General features: G+C 40.3%; 1 protein-coding gene across 3 annotated transcripts in view; it reads right to left on the bottom strand.

The window, feature by feature from the left end:
* Positions 1-17,226, bottom strand: part of CXADR (CXADR Ig-like cell adhesion molecule) — a 29,298-nt gene extending 12,072 nt beyond the window's left edge. For 2 of the 3 annotated variants that reach the window (XM_048956567.1, XM_048956550.1), the window contains exons 1-5: positions 12,969-13,078; positions 3,277-3,443; positions 2,414-2,618; positions 1,901-2,059; positions 200-322 (exon numbers count right to left, since the gene is read on the bottom strand). In XM_048956567.1, the coding sequence (XP_048812524.1) occupies positions 200-322; positions 1,901-2,059; positions 2,414-2,618; positions 3,277-3,443; positions 12,969-13,056 (742 nt within the window). In that variant the 5' untranslated portion in view covers positions 13,057-13,078. Of the gene's footprint in view, positions 1-199; positions 323-1,900; positions 2,060-2,413; positions 2,619-3,276; positions 3,444-12,968; positions 13,079-17,083 lie in introns of those variants that run through there. The other variant, XM_048956559.1, reaches the window with a different exon arrangement.
* Between the last annotated feature and the right edge of the window lie 2,359 nt (positions 17,227-19,585).

Here is a 19,585-nt window from a genome sequence, read left to right as displayed (position 1 = left end):
AAATTTCAATTCTATGATTTAGAATGACAGGAGAACTGTATCTTTCTACACAAAGAAAAAAAAAATTTTGGCAAAGTACAAAATTAAAGCAGCATCCCTCAGCTGCAAAACAGTGTTTGTTGCTTTTAAACTTTTAAAGAGAAACAAGATTATTCAAATACATAAAATGCTATGTGACTACTACATAGTGAACACTTACGAGGGGTGACATTCAGCTCAACAGAACATTCATCTGTGCCAACTCGGTTTGAAGCAACACAACTGTATGTACCAGAATAGTCCTTAGAGGCATTTTTCAAAAGAAGTTCCCCTGTATTTTTATCTACAAAGAATAAAAAGCAATGGTTTACCATTTACTGAAGCTTAATTTCCAATTCAGTGCAATAGATTAATCAAGCACATACACAAAATCCTAACTAAAAATGCCACATTGAAAACAATAAAACCACAAGTTTACTACACCACAGAATGCTACTATTTGCAAAAGCCTTTTATTTTAGTAGAAGTTTATGCCACAGAAATTGACTATAGTATTAAAGCCTTCAAATTGCTCTGTCAATGGAAAAAAAAAGGATGCTTAAAATGGAAAGTTCTCTCACCCTAACCTCGTATTTTGTTTCAACACGAAAGGCTTATCCAGTGGGTGACCATCTAACTCTAGATAGGCTGACAGAGTGAAAACAGAAAAAGCTTCTTCCTAAGGCTTTTAAAGCAACTGGTAACTACCTTTGAGATTTTACTATATGAACTTCAAATGGCTTAAACGCTTAGACCGCTCATAGATTTGCCATCAGCACTTAAAACCCAAAGCTGGCAAGAGACTACATCACAGTAAGAAAGAATCTCACAAAGACCTAGCTCTTTCAGCTGAAGTTAAGCAGCATCTAGGCTCTTGACAGCACATTCAGTGCTCAGGATCCTACAATCCCAAACCCGAAGCAACAGTAGCTTTATGATGTTACACACCATTTTCGTATACTTCCTCATTCTTGTTCAGCACTAAAACTGTCAAGTTTATTTATGAGACAAACTTGCAATGTGGATGAAGAGAGAACAATAGAAACTTAAGGTCCTGAGTGATACACAGAGACACTAGTAACTAACTGCTTGTTGTCAAAACAAGAAATAGGATATATCAAATAGCACTACCACAAGGCAAGATCAAGAAGAACAGCACGAGGTTTTTCAGATGCATAATCACATAAAATATTCCAGAATAACTTCCAAAGTCAGAACTCACAAACTACCAATGAACTGAACTGACAAAATGAGTAAAATCAATTTTTCTAATAAACTTCAGCAATTAAGTTTTCACAAGAAAAAAATCCAATATTGCCACAATAACAATTCTCAATTTACCACCCAACATTTTTAAGAAAATTCTTTCCTGGATGTTAACACATAAGAATAGAGACAACCTTCTCTCTTCCTTTACTCATGACAATTTTTCTTCTACAGATATGTATTCTCTCCCCTTCTTAACTAAGCAGTTCATTAACTTGATCAGGAATTGAAGCTCTCACTTCAATCCCTACTAAAATTCAAGTTTCATTCCTGGTTTCGAAAATGCAGTTCAAACCACTGGTCTAGATTCTATTCTGACTCTTTACCCCATCCACACGAACAGAAAAGCAGCCAAGAATCAGCAAGCTAGAGCAGTCAAAACATATATATGCAGAGATGAGCATGATCCTGCAAGCCTAATGGTAAAGATCTCTCTCAACTTGGAGTAGCTTGTTTAAATGTCAGTTTTATTATCCACTGAAAGGATAGAAGTGACTTCTCTATACTGCTCTATATTAAAAGCATGCATAAAGCTGCTAACAAGTCAAAATATGTCAAAAATATGAATACAATCTTTATTACTTATTATTCTGAAATACTTAAAGCTTGACAATACTTAGCACGGAAGTTGAAGGAAGTCCTCGTGTGCCAGTTACTACTCTTCTCCAGTCATAATACAAAAGTGGGGTTCCTTCTTGTGATGCACACTTCAATGTAATGTCCTTTCCAATCTCCTGTGATCCTTCAATGGAGCATTTAGTGCTTGCTGGCTTTACTGATAAACAAAGTATTACTGAATTAATAAGTCACAATCACAATAGTAATGTTTTAGTTCATCAGCACTTTACTATAGAAATTTTGTACAAAAAAGCCCTTGTAAGAATGAAAAAAATTCTATGAAATACAAATCAAATGCAAAATTTTTTTAAACGCTCATCAACTCCATTATTTCCTTTGCCTGCCCCTGTCCTGAAGACTTAATAATGGATGCACTATTGTAGATTCAGTGTGACTTTGCCCTACATACGTTTTCATTGTATATATCAAATGAAGGATAGCATAAACACAAATATGCCATTGAAAATTCAAGAAAGAAAAAAAAAAAAAACAAAAAAAAAAACGTGCTTACCAAGTACATTCAGCTGTATTTTTTGGCTTTCAACTCCAGGAGCCTTCTTCACTTTGCACTGGTATGTGCCAGTATCTGCCGACTTTAAATTCAAGATATCCACTGAACCATCACCAGATTTGGGATCAGAACTAGTAAATTGCAACCGCCCACTCAGAGCAGGATAATAATGATTATAAATCCTATCTCCAGAATACAGAATTATCTGTAAAAGAAAAAATACAGGAATTCAGGAATCTACTTCACATATAAGCATTTGAAGAAAAAAAAAGAAAAAAAAAACCCACAAGCATCTTCAGATTTTTAGCAACTTCTCTTTACTGCTTAAATTAATCCCAGGGCATGATGTACCTTTTTTTTCTAAATAACACCACACAAAATGCTCTAAGAAATACTCCAATGCAATACCTGCTCAGGTGACAGGATGTCAACACTGTCTTCTGTCTTAAAAAAAAACTATTTATCTAATCTTCATTCTGTAAAATCTCTGCTAAAGAAGTTCTCAGACTTCAGAATAAATGAAATAGTTAATATCTAACAAAGACATAGTACATTTAAGACCAAATTCTCATGAATGACTACCCTCAATCAGGGTAAATAATGTAGGCGTACAAGAGCAAAGTCTTCTGTTCTCTGAATCATTTTTAATTTTAGAGTTGTTTACAGTTAGTAGAGGATTAAGTACAAAATACTGCAACGTTCTTACTATTTCAAAACTTCCACCTTGGTGCTTCAAAGTAGTTTAAGACCACACGCATGCCATCTTGAAGAGGTGAAAGTCCAACGAGTCACTACTGAAGTTCCCACGTTGAACTAGTTTAGTAACTCAATCAGAGCTGCCAAAAATTAAAGTTTTTACTTACTGTTTCTTCTTTCTTCTGAATATCTGCTGGTATCAAGACCCACTCAATATCTAGTGTGCCTACATCCTCGTCTGAGAGTACAAAAGTACACGGCAATGTAACTCTCTCTCCTTGAGCTTTTTCAAATGCTGACTCAGCTGAAGTTATAGATAGGCTTCTTGTAAGACCTATTAAAAAAAATTATTTTTGTTTTAAAAGCATTTCACATGCAGTTTCCACAGTAAGTGTTCTATTGCACATTAATATATCTTTCTAGAAAAATAACGCCTAAAACCAATCTCTGTACATCTATAATGTGTAGATTATTCAAATAGCTCTCTCAGCTGCTTATCTAAAATCATCTGCTCATTAAGAAAAAAATCAGAATTACATAATTCCTTTTTCAAATCTGTCATACACTTTTCTTGTATGGCAATTATATCACTGAAAAAAATCACATCAAACTTTTATCACTACCCAAGAAATCCTGTGAAGTTATTAAACACAATACAAAGTTTGTTACTGCTAGTTTGGAATCATATCCAACTGGCAGTTGCATCTTTCAGCTTTTGCATAATTCAAGTCCCATACAAAGCTAAATACATGAAAAGGCTGCTACTGAAAATTTTGACATTACAGTTATTGAAAAAGGAAAATACAGAAAATGTCTAATGACATTCTGAATGAATAAAGAAAACTGTTGGTAAAACGAGGGAATTAAACAGTAAAAAAGTCAACCAGGACTGACAAAATTATTGTGAATTTGGGACTGCTTTATCTGGAAGGAATGAACAAAATAATCTCTTCAAAAAATCTCTACAGCTCTTCATAATGCTGGCATGCTAAGCTATTTTCTACTTGGTTTATTTATTTTTCCCATTCAGTCAATATTAGAATTGACAGGTAGAAGAAGCAAGCATCTTAGCTGAAGGAGATGTCAGAGCCAGCTGGGTTTGAATCAAGCACTAGCACTAGGAGGTAGTGGCAGGTCAAACTAGCTGGAAATTCCCTTCTGTAAAGCAGACACCCACCTGCTGCCAAATAAGCGGGCAAAGATGGTTTAGACAGATTCAGTGTTAAGAGACTGCCAAGGTTCCTCTGATCCTTCAACTATTACAGTATTATTGCTACTACTGTTTGTTATTCTTTTTTTTTGTTTTGTTTAAATCATTACTACTACCTACTCTTACTGGCATCCGATCTGTGCTTACTAAAGACAACCTGATACAAGAGTGACTACAAAACTGAGGGCAAAGGAAAAGGAACTGGGAGCGCAGGCACTGTGAGTTAACAGCTGGCTGCAGGATTGGTAGTCTTGAAAAGCTTCTACTACTACATAAGCATAAAGACTCACAAAGGAAAGCAAGGACAGTGGTTTAGTCACAGGTGATGTAAGACTAAAGAACTCACTGTTGACTCTGCTTGCAGCAGAAAAGTAGATGACTGAGGTCACCAGTAAATGCATTAAAGATCTATGCAAAGCTAATGCACATAAATGATCAAATGATACTGTCACCAAACTGCCCTCATCTTCTTCAGTTTCTTCTCCAATCAGAAATACTCAACTTCTGCTCATCCCCTAGTACACTCCTCAAAACATGAGCGGATCACCTGTGGCATCTTAGTGCTACTATGACTCTATCAGACAGAGAAAATCTGTATTCTTCTGAATATTCTTTCTGAATATTTAGGCATAACATCAAATACCCCTCAAGTGAAACAAAGCTTAGGGAGCTACATTAGTATTATATTTTTAATCTAGGAAAAACTGAATGCTTGATACAAATGGATGGAAATTTTAGTATCGCTTGTAAACAAGTCTTCAATATAGAAAACACAATAAATGGAGAATGAATTCTACATTCCAGCAGAAGTAACAGAAGGTAAATTTTCATCAAATTTTGTCTTTATTTAGTCTATATATATTTTTTTTTTAAATGAAGAACGTGAAGAGCTCAGGATACACTGAAATTCTGGATTTCTGGCTTACACAGAGCAAAGTGTAAATTTAAGCTTGATGTAAACATTTCCGGCAATTGGATAGTACTGCTATGGTAGTGTTATGTAACCCAGAGAACACAATCCCTCCCTAAATAGGTAACATGAGAGAGAATCAATCAGCAGGAACAGCAAGAAGTATGGCAACTGGAAAACAGGGGACAGGCACAACAGAGGTAGACTGCTGGACTAGCACTGCCCCCAGGCTCAAACTGAGTGCTGAAGCAGCAAGCACCACGGAGCACAACTGCAAAGACAGACAGCTTCTAAATGAATTAAGAAATGAGTTCATGTGTTTTGCTGCTGCTCTTAAAATCATATTTGATCCATACACGACCTGCATTTGCAAAGTACTTCAACTTTACTAACAAACTCTCCAAAAAACAGATTGTTTGCCAATACTTGCTTGTAAGCAGATGCTTGTAGGTGCATTGAAGTTTCTTCATAAAATGAGGTTTGAAGAAGGAAATACCAGGGACAATCAGAAATGTATATTAGTGTTTTCTGAAGTGCAAGCTATAAAATTCACTAAGAGACTCTTCTTTCAAGCACAGGTTACAGATGTTTGCCTGCACATCTGTGACCTAATGCCTTCTTGACAGACTTCAGTCTCAAAAAAATGGCTCACCATTTCACTTCCAAACATGCCTCTCAACCACAGCGAGTCTATTACTTTTTAATGGTACAGCAGTACTGCTTCTGTATCTGTAGTGGATAAGTATCTAAAGAGCAAGTTTTAGTATGCAGTAATTTCAGAGTTCTGCAGATAATTCAGATTTTGATGACAATATAGCACTGGTAAGAGCCAATTGCAAAGCAGAGAAAGTACTATACTAGCTTAATAAGTTTCAAACAGTTAATGTTTAATACATTATACAAGCCAATGTTTGACACTTATCATACAATGCTACAAAAGATTTCATAAGTAAAGCACAGTTCACAGTAAGTAGTAAAACCAAAAAACACCAACACACCACTTCCAGCAAAAATCTGAAACGCTTCTACAAACACTTCCAAAGCTACTGACATGAACAAACCACATACCGCTCTACTTAAATGGCCCAATCTACAAATAGATCAGCAAAGATAAAAACCTGCCTGCCTTTACTAGCCTAGGTAGGACACATTAATCCCTGAACACAACATTCAGATGTTCACACCTGCATTTCCTATCCACCAGTATAGTACTTTCTGCAAGTATACCAGAGCCACACCATCTCTACTGTGCAGAAAACATCACAAGTTTGTGGAGCCATAGAAATTAAAGATCCATGAATAAGGGCACTAGCCTAAAAAAAGATGAGATATAACTCTCAGTTCTCATCCCAGACACACCTTCTTCTTCTAAGCCCATTTTGTTCAAGACAACATTTCACAAAAATAAACCCATAAAGCATTTTCCAAACAAGAGCTTGGAATTTATACACAGTGTTAGTAAAGACAAGAATTTAAACCTCTCTTTCACATTTCATGTAATCTGCCTTACCAACAGCAGGATAAAGTTGAACAATCAAATAGTCAGAGATCTGGTCTAGGTAAACTTTCAGAACACTTTTTGCACAAACCAGTGCAGTTTATCAGCGTCAAGGAAGGTTTTGCCATAAGCTACAAAGAGAAAGCTGATGAACGAACAGAGCATTTACAGCAAAAACAGGGAAAAAATCCACATCAGAATGGTTCTGGTAAAGTTGTATCACCTGGACAATCAACTACAGTGCTGGGTCTCCAAACAGGGTTTGGTTTTTCTTCCCCAAACTTCACGTTGTCTGAACAATCATGGTGGGGAACATCACTGATTTGAGGCACATTCACTGAGTAGTCTCCCAGTTGTGCCCAGCCTCAAAGTAACTGGGGTGGAATCGCTTCCTCAAATCATGTAATTTAAGTTCTCCCTTCCTATTTTTGCTTTCTAACTTTTCATCTGCTTCCACATCAAGGAGGACTGGACTATTAAAAACAATCACAGAATCTTAGGGGTTTGGAAGGGACATCTGGAGATCACCCAACTCCTCTGCTAAAGCTGTTCCCTGCAGTAGGTTCAGGGAAAGTGTTCAGGTCGGTTTTGAATAACTCCAGAGCAGAAACTCCACCACCCCTGGGCAGCCAGTTCCAGTGCTCTGTCACTCTCAAAGTAAAGATGTTCTTTCTCGTATTCGTATGGAACTTCCTATGTTCCACTTAGTGCTTGCTGTGCTATGTCCTGTCACTGGGCACCAGCAGTGAGTGTGCCAACCATTCCCGCTCCTTAGATATTTCTAAGCATTAATAAGAACTCCCCTCATTCTTCTCCAAGGTGAACTGTCCTACTTCTCCCGGACTTTCCTCATACAGGAGATGCTCCGAGGCCCCTAATCATCTTTGTAGCCCTCTGCTGCACTCATTCCAGTAGCTGTCTTTCTTGACTTGGGGAGCCCAGAACTGGACACAGAACTCCTAATGTGACACCATTAGGGCAGAGCAGAGGTGAGAGGACCACTCTCAATCTGCTGGCCATATTTTTTTTAAATACATTCCAAGATACCATTGGCTTTCTTGATCATAAGAGCACAATATTGGCTCGTTGTCAGCCTCTTGTCCACCAGACACCTAAGTCCTTATCCACAGAGCTCCTTCCAAGTAGATCAGCCCCTAACCTGTACTGATGCATGCAGTTGTTGCTCCCCACGTGTTGGACTCTGCACTTGCCCTTGTTGAACCTCTTAATGCTCCTCCCTGCCCAAGTCTCCAGTCCGTCCTGGTCTCACTGAATGGCAGCACAACCTTCTGCGTCAGCCACTCCTCCCAGTTTTGTATCATCTGCAAAATTGCTGAGGATGCACTCTGCCCCTTCATCCAGGTCATTGATGAACATGTTGAACAAGACTGGACTCAGTATCATACCCTGGGAGATATTACTAGCTACAGGGCTACAAGCCCCCAGCTAGACTTAGCACCAATGATTACAACCCTCCAAGCTCCACCAGCCAGTTCTCAATCCACCTAACTGTGCACCCATCCATCCCACACCTCCTAAACCTACCCACGAGGATTTTATGAGATACAGTGTCAAAAGCACTGAAGCCAAGGCACACTATATCCACTGCTCTCTTGTTATCTGCCCAGCCATAGTAGACATCATAGAAGGCTATCAGATTGGTCAAGCATGATTTTCCCTTGAAAATCCATGTTGACTACTCACAATCTTCTCTTCCACTTGCTTGGAGCTGACACCCAGAATAAACTGTTCCACCACATTCCTAAGGACAGATATGAGGCCAATTGTCCTGCAGTTTCTCAGCTCCCTTCCCTTACCCTTTCAGAAGAGTGGAGTGACATTATCTCTCCTCCAGTCCTCAGGCACCTCTCCCATTCTCTATGACCTTTCAAAGATGATAGAGAGCAGCTTGGTAATCACTTCTGCCAGCTCCCTCAGCACTTCTGGATGCATCCCATTGGGGCTCATGTATTTGTGTGCACTGTGTTAATCTCTGACCAGATCCTCTTTTACTAAGGGGAGTTTTCCTTTCTGCCTACTCTCTCTCTTATCTTGAGGGTCTAGGATTCCTGAGGGACAGTCTTATATTCCTTTCCACTATTCAGTCACCAGACTCACAGAAACATGGTTTTAAGCAACACAGAATCTGAAACTGAACCCATTCTAAAAATTGAAGAGTTTTGCCAATCTAAGCTCACAATTTTGGTAGAAAAGCTCAAAAAGACTGATTGTAATTCAGAATTTCACAAACGCCACCTTAAACTTATCTGTCTATCCCTAAGAAATCTGACAAAATACATTAATTCAGAAATAACTTAACTTACAAAGTCTCTGAGATCGTCTGAATCCATAAATCCTTTCAAGTTACACACAGGAAAAACAAAACACTAAAACCAACAAGAAACCAGCTATGCATACTGTCTTTCTGAAGACAAAAATATTTCAGTCTGGATGTTACCGACTTGTTATAAAAAAGTTCTCAGGGGGGATCAAGTTAATAACTTGTTCTAATAGTGCAGAGTTGCATCCTCAAACTCCAGTTTAAAACATACTGCACAATGAAGTTAGAAGTTGTTCCTTCTCCCAGTCTCATAAAGAACTTTTATTTAAAAAACTATAAAACAAACAGGACTACAAACAAACCTACAAATACTGCACATACATAGCATGATTTTAAATTTCATTCCCAACTGTAACTCACTGAAATGGTTGAAAGTTATGCAACAAAGACCTAAAAATCATGGGCTTAAGCTTTACTGAACTTTTTTCCTCCTCACATTTTCCTTCTTTTCCTTTGACATTCTTCAGATTCTACCCAATATTCCTTTTTTTGCTGTCCTTGTGTTCCTAAGTTGCTCAGTACATTCTTACGTTTCGTGGTTTTTTTTGTAGCTAAACCCAAAAGTCATTAGCCAAGTATCCTAGCAACTACAGCAAATGATGACCTTACTTAAGAGGGACATGCTTATCATGTTTAGAGTGGGAGAGCTGGTATCTCATTGCTGAAGCGAAGGACAGGCTTGAAATAGTAGGGAAGGGGCCATGCATACAGGGGGAAGGGATATAACAAAAACTGTGATTGATTTTAAGTAAAGAAATATTGTTTAGGGAAACATCTGTGGAAGAACACTATGAATTCTGAGTTTTAATGCATGCTCACATCCAAACAATTAAGTATGCAGCAGTTCAATCTTCAATATTAAGTGACAGGCAACTGGACCACATTGGACTCAGAAGCTGCCCCTTCATCCTTAATTCTGATTCTGTCACCTCCTTTTCTGACAGAAAAACTCTTAATGCAAAGAAGTAGAAAACCAAACAGTTGACTCTGATTAAAATTGTTCACGCACCGTGAACATGTACTTCTTCTTTCCAGACTGAATTCTCTGAATTACTAAGCACATTTCAGGAGCACAAAGCCACACATGTAAAAGCTGTGGGGATACCGCAGCCTTCATAAGGATTTGCTTACTATGCTGCTTTGGAACCCCACCCACAGAAAGAAATTCACATTACACCTACACTAACCAAGCTGCTCCCAGCTCTCAAGAGTAAAAGCACTGCTCATCCCCACGCTGCACAACCACAGAGTGATTCAAATTAATTAACGCGTTCAATGAATTCATTCAGCTGCTGCACTACACTGACTGTAGACAGTAGGGAAAGGAAGAAGGAACCCAAAGTCATCTCTGAAAGTGGCAACAACCTAGATGGACACATGAAGTTGCACCAGATGTAATCATAGCACACCTTTATGCAACTAGGTGTCTAAGGACCCATCCATACATAGTACTCAGTAGAGTAAAAAGAAACGGCACCCAACCATTGCAAAGACTTTCATAATCAAAGCAAAAAAAAAAAAAAAAAGAAAAAGAAAAAACCCCACATATTCTGACACCAACACACACAAAAGCCTGCCTCTGCACCCAAGTCCACATCAACTGCAGCCGTTGTTTTTTACTACTAGCCCTGCAAATCACATTTATCAATCACTCCATTTGATATTGAAGGTTTATATTCACTAAGCAATCAAGCTACATGATTCTGTTTTTCTTTCCTGTCAATTTGATAGCATTTAAAAGGAAAATGAATGAAGCAGCCCTTTTGCAGCATGAAAGCATGAGGCACATCCGTCAGTCAATGCATTAGGGAGTTCAAGTCCAATCAAGCACTTAACTGAGCAGCCATATTACTTTCACTTGAGTAAAGGAGTTTGAGCTCTTCCGAGCTAGTGAACAAGAAACATTTTTTTCTAGCACATGCAAGTTCCACATTAAGAGGGAAAGTTATTTTATTCAGTAGCGTTAGTTTTTTTGTTGTTGTTCAACTGTTAATTATCTTTAATGTGGTGCTGCTTTAAAGTAAGCAACACAATGCCAGCTTGGTTTTTTGCTTTCCCTTCTCTTTCCACATGTAGGTAAACAGAAGGAAAGGAATATGCTCAAAGAAATTGAGTATCTACCCTAAATAGCCAGAAAGTTAAATGCAGCGGTAAGCTGAACTGCAAAACATTTGACCATCGAGTACTTCAGGAGCTCCTTAATGCTGCTGAATGGCTCAGGACTAGCTCCAACCCACAGCCACAAAAATTCAAGATCCTGCTTGTGTATTACAATGCAGTTTTTAAATACACAATCCAAGAAGTGACAAAAAAAATCAAGCTACCTATCCCACTCGCATGGGTCTGAGGTTACCGCTGACCATTTCCTTACAGCTCTGACTAGTGAGCTCATTGAGTCACATCAAGAAAAGATACCGGTAGAAAACTGACCTTACACAAATTTAATATTTTTCTGACTTGAAAACTCCCTAAAGAGGCTCAACATGGAGCCAGACAAATGCCAGGTACCACCTGAAACAGGGTGCAAGAATAATTCTTGAATCCAGCCACTCAACCGTCTGATTTAGTCAGACTTCCTAATGAAGCTCCCTCAGGCCACAGTTACACATTTTTCTCACATGGGAGAATACTGATCGCGCAGAACTCTTTGGAAAAATAAAAAAATAAGTAAAATAAAAACGTTCTTGAGTCATCTCCCCTATGATTGTTCCCGCTCCGTACCAAGAAAGGTTGCTGGAATAACTTTTTTTGTTCCAAATCATGAAACTTAACTGATTAAAGTAAAATAAATCTAATGAAAGCTTTTAAGTAGTCTCCATTCAGACACATTCATCATGCACTCACACAACTAACACAGTTGCATGGTAAAGGAAATTACCAGCAAGGATGCTGGATCTGTGTATGTTCAAGCTGCTTCTGAAATAGATTCCCACAAAACTACAGCTTCACTGCCACCTGCTCACTCCAATGACAACAGGGTGAAGTGGCTCTTTTTGTAACTACTCCCTGTACAACAAAAACTAGTAAAAAGAGGAATTCAAAGAAGAGGCAACATAAGCTGACTGTATACTTAGCCAGCAATGACTAAATTGATGTAATTGGCAGGGGAGCTCTTCTTACAAGCTGCTGAGCCATACTACTGTTGAAACATATTTAATGTTTCACACAGCATCTAAAAGCTTCATGAAATGAAGTTGCAATGTGAGCAAAAAAAATGAGTCCCTACCATTAAAAGCTCATGAATACATGCAAGAAACAACAAATGATTAATTTAATTAAGAAGTATGATGAAACAATACTGGCCCCAAAAACAAGCTCCTTGGTGTATGTGCATCTCTTGGGTCACTGAGGCAAATGAATTTCATAACACTCTGAGGCTGAGATAGATTTGAAGATGGTTACAAGGAATTTCTTGACTCACAAATAGAATCAAAGGCAAAGCATACAAGTATTTGTTTTTTTGTTTTGCTTAAAAAAAAAAAAAAAGTGAAAGAAGCTGAAAAAAAAAAAAAACATTTAGGTGTGCTACCTTCATTTCTATATAAAGCAGAGTCAGTTATGGAAAATGCTGTGACAAGTACTGAAAGTGAAGACAGGCAGCTGAGGCTTGATCCAACACAGGAAACTAGCAAGGGGAGCCAGCCAGGAGACCTAAGTGACAAGCTACAATAATCTCTGCAGCAGAATGCATAAAATACCTTCAGATAAACAGAAGATCAAATGAAGCAAGATGACTGTCATTCATAACTTAAGATTGATGTCACAGCAGTAACTAGATGTATCAAACAACATCAGTTACTGCTTTTTTCATACTACTTAAAATAAAAAGATTTGGGAAATATAGGAGAAGAGTTCTGAGCATCAGATCACTGTCCAGTGATGTTAAAAGTTAACAAGTACCTGAACTCTGAAAACTGCTGAAGTTATTCCTCGGCAGACCAAATGCACCAAGCTCGGCATTTTGAGAGACCAGGACAGCAATGATCATTTAATCCCAGAGGTAGTCAAATTTCTCCTAGTTAAGCTTCACTGAGATCCTATTGCTGCATAAAAACACGAAGAGGCTTAAGTTCCCTCTTATGCATACTTGACAAAGTGTACTAGCCACCAAATGCTGACTTACCGTGTTCTGCTCTCCACGAGCATTGTCAGAAATACTTCTGTAAGTTCCACGAATACCACTTAATGATAGTTTTTGAGAAAATCTAGCATAACTGCCCTATCCAAACATTATTTAACTAATAGCTTGATCTTCAATTAAAAAAAAAAACTTCAAACAGTGCAGGATTTAGTAGAGTACAAAGTTACCTGCTAGTATTGTAAAAAAAAAAAAATAATAATAATAATAAAAAATAAAAACCTACCACCATGAACCAAGCTGAATCCACTTCTCAAAGTAAATAACTCCTAAGAATTTATGTGCAGTGCATTACTACCTTTCCTGAAGGCTAAAAGGATCACCATAGATGTATATATATTAAGAAGCGTTAACACTGATTAGAATCTATCTTTGCAATCATCTCATAGCTATGGAAAGCTTGTGTTCTGCCATTACACATTAAGAAAAAATGTTAGTATCTTCTTTGTTAAAAGCTGCAAGTTTGGCAGCTATATATATTCTCAAGCATTCTGAAACCCTGCAAAAACTTTCACCATGCTTCAAATGAGATGACTTCTCCAATACTGTACACTAAGGGAAGGGTTACAAATATTTACCACACACTTCCTCTTAGAATAAGCAAACACATGCTCAATGCCACTGACAACCTCAGACTATGATTCCCTTATTACTCTTGAGATGATCAAGAGCTCCAGAAAGCTTAGAATTAATTTAAAAAAAAGCTCAATGCACCAATTTGCATCATCACAAGACCTACAAAATGACCTGCCACTGAGTTTCCACCCCTTACACCAGAATTCTGCATCATCCTTTGGAAAACAATTTAATACCAATTCTATCAGTAAAATATTTCAACATCTGAAGAGGTATACTTTCAACAGTTCTATTATCCTAATCCAGGATTTGTTGGTGACAGCTGTAGAATATTAAGGAGAATCTGCACATTTTGGAAATCCCCACCTACTTGATGTGACCTATTGTACTATTGTAACTACAATACATAATATCAAGTTGTCATTTGTCACAGGCTTGGCATGCATTTTCAGTTGGAGAAGAATCAGTAAAATAGCTTTAGAAAAGCTCGTACAGTTGCAGAAAGCCATTCAAATGTCAAATTCATATCCTAAGTCCTCAAGACAGCAGAAGACTGAGTTTCACTACACCAATCCATTCTGTGTGTGGGCATTCTCCAGAAGCACCAACTCAGAAAACACCACAGGAAACTATCAGTTGCACAAACAAGTAATACAGACGCAATGGCTACAATCAACACAGGACCAATTACAATGATAGGGGTAAAGAGGACTGTTCTCCCCTTATATCCCAAAACGTTCTTGTATGAATTCTTTCCTTCCTGCAAGGGAAAGCTCTCAGTTATTTATGACTGTGAAATTGACCTTAGAAAAGATATTACAGCCCTGAGCAGGGTTCAGGGACAGCTTAAATACAAACACTTTTTCAACACAGAATGGCATAGCTGAGCATGTTTTGCACAGTCAAGATAACTGATTCTGTACAAATCAGGAGGCTTATTTCCAATCTTCAACTGTTAGTAACATGGAAACAAGAAACAGTAGGCTTACAGAGAAGAGTGGGAAAAAAGGAGTACATAACACAGACTAAGCCCTGAAGTACCATGATAAAATTACTCCGCGACCACAAAGTCAAGGACTTCAACAATGAGACAGCCCTCTATCACGAACAGCTTTCACACAACTACACGAGTTCCCTTCCTCTAACTCTGGTCCATAAAGCAGTATCTATTTCCTCAACAAAGGAAGTAACATCTGCCAGGAGCACTGACATAAATATTAACTCAGCCTGGTGGAGGAAAAAACACCAGCAACCTCTGGTGTATTAACTTGCGATGCACAGATTTTTAAGTTGTTTCCTTCAGAGGACTATGAGATTTGTGCATTTTTCAGACTAGTTATTCAACTAACCATGCCATCAAATAAGCAAAGCCACTCCTAATCAAAGCACACACTCAGAAAGCCAAATACTTGAAGGAAGTACACAAAATCATCCAGTTTCACAGTGACGTCTGAAGACACACACACACACACCTCAGAGAAGTGAAGGTGTAAAGGTTGGTTGCGGCTTTGCACATCGCCTTGTGTTAATCATCTCCAGCTTTATAGCATTATCTGCATTTCTTATAAGAGGATCCTGCTCATCTGCAGTGCATACGATTCTGCTCAAGCATTTTTTCACAACTTTTGTTACAAGAAACACTTTAATATAAAACTTAACCTACCTTCTATATACTTGTAATTCACAGTCCTTACACAACTCCTGCTTAGAGAGTGAGTTAATGCTGAGCTACCAATACCCTTTTATGCAAGGGATTAGAGCTCATCACTCTGTGAAACAGAATTTTGATCCCGTGAGTAATTTCCCAAAACAGAGGTGACATCAACAATGGCATCAGCATTCCAACAGGAAACAAACCCTATCTGCCTGACATGCTTTGCTCTAAACATTAACCTCTGTAGGTGTTTTGGCATCTTATGTAGTTTCACTTAGGTCTGAAACAATTCTGGTTCAAATGATACGTTTGAAGTGAGGAAGCACAAGTAATTGCATGTGGTTCAATTGATTTATTGATCTCAATTTATCCAGGTGTTTGCCAACTTTTCATTTGAACAAACATGCTTTTTCTGTTTTGATGCAGTATTTAATTCAAATGCTTTTACTCCCTCACAATCCCTCATTTTCCCCCTTTTTCCACCATAAATCTCAGTCATCCTCATTTAATCCAGAACAATCAAACTTGCAAGAGCTCTCTGGAAGTCACCAAATCATAGAATCGTTAAGGTTGGAAAAGACCTCTAAGATCACTTAGTCCAACCACAAACCCACCCAAACCGTGCCCATTAACCACGTCCCTCAGTGCCACATCCACGTGGTTTCTGAACACCTCCAGGGACACTGACTGCACTACCACCCTGGGCAGCCTGTGTCACTGCATCATCACTCCTTCTGAGAATAAATGTTTTCCTAATATCCAACCTGAACCTCGTCTGGAACAAGATAAAGCCATTACACGCTGTTACCTGAGAGAAGGGGCCAACCCCCACCTCGCTACAACCTCCTTTCAGCGAATTGCAGAGGCTCCCTTGAGCTTCCTTTTCTCCACATCGAACAATCTCGTTTCACTCAGCCACTCCCCATAAGACACCAAGGTCTCTTCCACCCTCCCAGAATGAGACTAGCCCTGAAGAGGCATTAACTACGCAGATTCTCAGGCTCTATTTCCTCCCCACGTTCGGTTTTCCCTGGCGGGCTCTCTCGATGCCCGCTCCCAGGCAGCCTGCAGCCTTGCCGCCCACCGCAGCCACTCACTCCCGGGCGGTGCCGGCAAGCACCAGGGCAGGGACCGCTGCGGAAACACCGTGCCGTGCGTACCGGGCACGGCCGTACCGCTGCCCGCAGCCGTGGGGACCTGGCGGGACGCTCCATTCGCCGGGAACCGCGTGGAAGCGCCTCTCGCAATCCTCACCGCCACCACGTTGGAAGTTGAATCGGTGAAAGAAAGAGAGGCGGAATGAAAGGAATCGCAAAGCCCGAGCGGTGGGAAAGGGGCGAGCAGGCAGATGCACGCGGCAAGGAAGAGAAAGGAGACAAAACGCGGCGGCGAACAAAGCCCAGGTCCGCCCCGCCGGGCGCCGAGCGCAACGCACCCTGCTACGCGGCCACACCGCGGGCTGGGGGGGCTCGGCAGCACCCTCGGGGCCGGCAGAGGGGCGGGAGAAGCCCCCAACCCCACCACCACCGCCGCCGCCGCCGCCGCCCTTTCTCTCAGCCCAACGCGGCCCCGACCGCTCCTCTTCCCTCCTTCCCTTCCACCTGCACCCCGGCGCCTCCCCTGTCCCGGGCCCGTCCCGCCGCCCACCTGCGACGGCGAGCAGCGCCAGCCCCACCAGCAGCACCAACGGCGGCGGTTCCATAGCGCGGCTCGAGCAGCACCACCGCCTGCTTCTCCGCGACTCCCGGCGGCCGCCCCGCCCCGCGCGCACCGCCCAGCAGGTGAAGCGCCCGTCACTTCCGGCCGGCACCGGCCCGGCCCCGCGGGGTATCGTCGTGCCCGCTCGCCCGGCCGCCCCTGGGGGGTTTCAGCCTGCTCTGCGCCCGTCGGGGTGGCTGCGAACTTCCCGCGCGGCCGCACGTGCCCACAGCAGAGCGGCGTCGCCCGGTGCGGCTGCAGAGTAACGATCCTCGCCCTAGGGCGGCTGTGCCCGCGTGCTACAAGACCAAGCCGAGTGTTATTGCGTTTAGCGATCGTGATATGTACGAGGTTGTGTTAACCAGAGCGTTCCGACAGAAGGGCCGGAGATGGAAGTGCGTTTGAGGGAGCAGAAGTGAGATGCTGAGAGCGCCGTGTGAACGCCGCTATCAAAGAAAGGCGCCGCTGCTTTTTCCTATCGATAGCTGCTGGCTTCGGCTGTTGGGGAAGACACCGAGAAAGGCTGATCTGAGGCAGTCCCCATGGCAACGCCGCGGTACTGTGTGGCTCTCGCCCTGTGCGGAGCGTACGTATTCTGACTGTGAATGATTCGAAATCGAGGAAAACTAGAAAAGGACAAAAGGAAGATAAAATGGCTCGCACAAGTGGGGTGTAGGGCGGCTTTCTTTTATCATGGTGCAGGACCCCCAAAATGGCAGTCACAGCTGATTCCAGAAGGACATGGTTTGTGTTGTGTTCCATGTGCAGCAAAACTGTCCATTACATTTATTGTTAGATAAAGCAGACCCTGTAGAGTTTGTTCTCAAGATTATAGGATGGCTTGGGTTGGAAGGGACCTCAAAGACCATCAAGCTCCAAACCCACTGCCACGGACAGTGTTGTCACCCACCAGATCAGGCTGTCCAGGGTAAAGTGCCCATGGCACAGTGTTAAGTGACCCAAACGGCCTTCCGTTACCACTGTTCATTCCTGTAAAGGGATGAGCTGCATGGTGAGCACTTCTTTTTTCATGCCCACTGCTCTGCCTATATTAACGAACATCCCTGTAATAAAACTATTGACACAAACACAGAACATAAGTAGTCCAGACTGTATAGCCCAAACGTGGCTTTTGAATGCAATTGTATTACTGTTCGTCATTTCTTTTTGATGTTTTTATATAATTATATTCTATGAGTATGTAAGAAACGAGTCCTTTCTGCCCTTGATGTAAATGTCTACTTGGCTACAGAGAAGGTGTTACTCCATTCATTCAATTAGGGATTTCCACTGATGAAATGGGTGGTGTCTCCATTTCTGCTGGAGTAATGTATGTATGAGTGTACACTGACATCTTTCAGAATGGTTGTGTGCTGTAAATAAAGCTGCAGCTTTTACCTACCAGCTTAGAACCTTTATTTTTCTCGATAAATAAGGAAAATGCATTGCTGTTTTCCATTAAAGCACAGCTAAAGTACTGCTTACATCTTGCCAGGAAACAGTAATTCCTATAATGGACACAGCAGTACCTACAATGTGTGTTAGATCTCCTTTCAGTAACAAATCTGCTGAATAAGATGCTAGAAACTACGCATAAAGCACAGAATTTTAAATCAAGAGATTTCAAGCATTTTAGTTAATGACTAAATAGAATCGTCTTTCCCTTCTCTGAATAAAAGGAAACAAAGTGATATTATGCTAAGGAGACCAGGAACTCAAAGTGGGAATATTCAGATTTTGTTTTCATGTACTTCTTATATGTGCTGCAAACTTGTGCTTTAAAGGGTAATCTGTCTTAATCCTAGGCTGGCTGGATGAGTGAGATTTTTGCTGTATATCCACTTGTGTCAACATATAAATTATATACCATGGAAAGCATGGTAATCATGGTCAAGCAAGGCAATTGTGGTCATCACAGAAAAAGAAAATGATTCATCATTAAAATGGAGATGTTCAACCTCCTGCAAAATAGATCCCAGCTAATAATTAGAAGAAATACTGTACTGCATTCAAGAAATATGAAATCCACACTTTGTCTAGCCTAGATAGAATATTTCTCTCATTTAAATCAAAAGGGACGCTGATGCAGTTGTGTTTACACTCTTGAAAACTGTCATGCATTAGCAAATGAAGAGTCCATCAACATAAAATGTTTAAATGACAATTACTATTAAAAAGAAAAGAAAATAATTAAAAAAAATCTACTCTTCTCCGCTGCAAAGACAGATCAGGCTAATAGGGCATAAAGCTACTGGATTTATTAGAGGATGTGACATGCTGTAGGTTTTGAATGGTCTATAATTCCTGGAACTCTAAACACCACAATGGAAAAAATAGCTTTGAAAATGACCAAAGCTGTTCCACTCACAATAAAACAGGTCAAGTTCAAAACTTCTTGAACAGATTTCCACTTATGCCAGCATTTTGGATCAAACCCAAAAAAAGAATCAG

Source organism: Lagopus muta, chromosome 1 (genome assembly GCF_023343835.1).
Source record: "Lagopus muta isolate bLagMut1 chromosome 1, bLagMut1 primary, whole genome shotgun sequence".
Classification (NCBI taxonomy): Eukaryota; Metazoa; Chordata; class Aves; order Galliformes; family Phasianidae; genus Lagopus; species Lagopus muta.
This window is presented reverse-complemented; position numbering and strand designations above follow the sequence as displayed.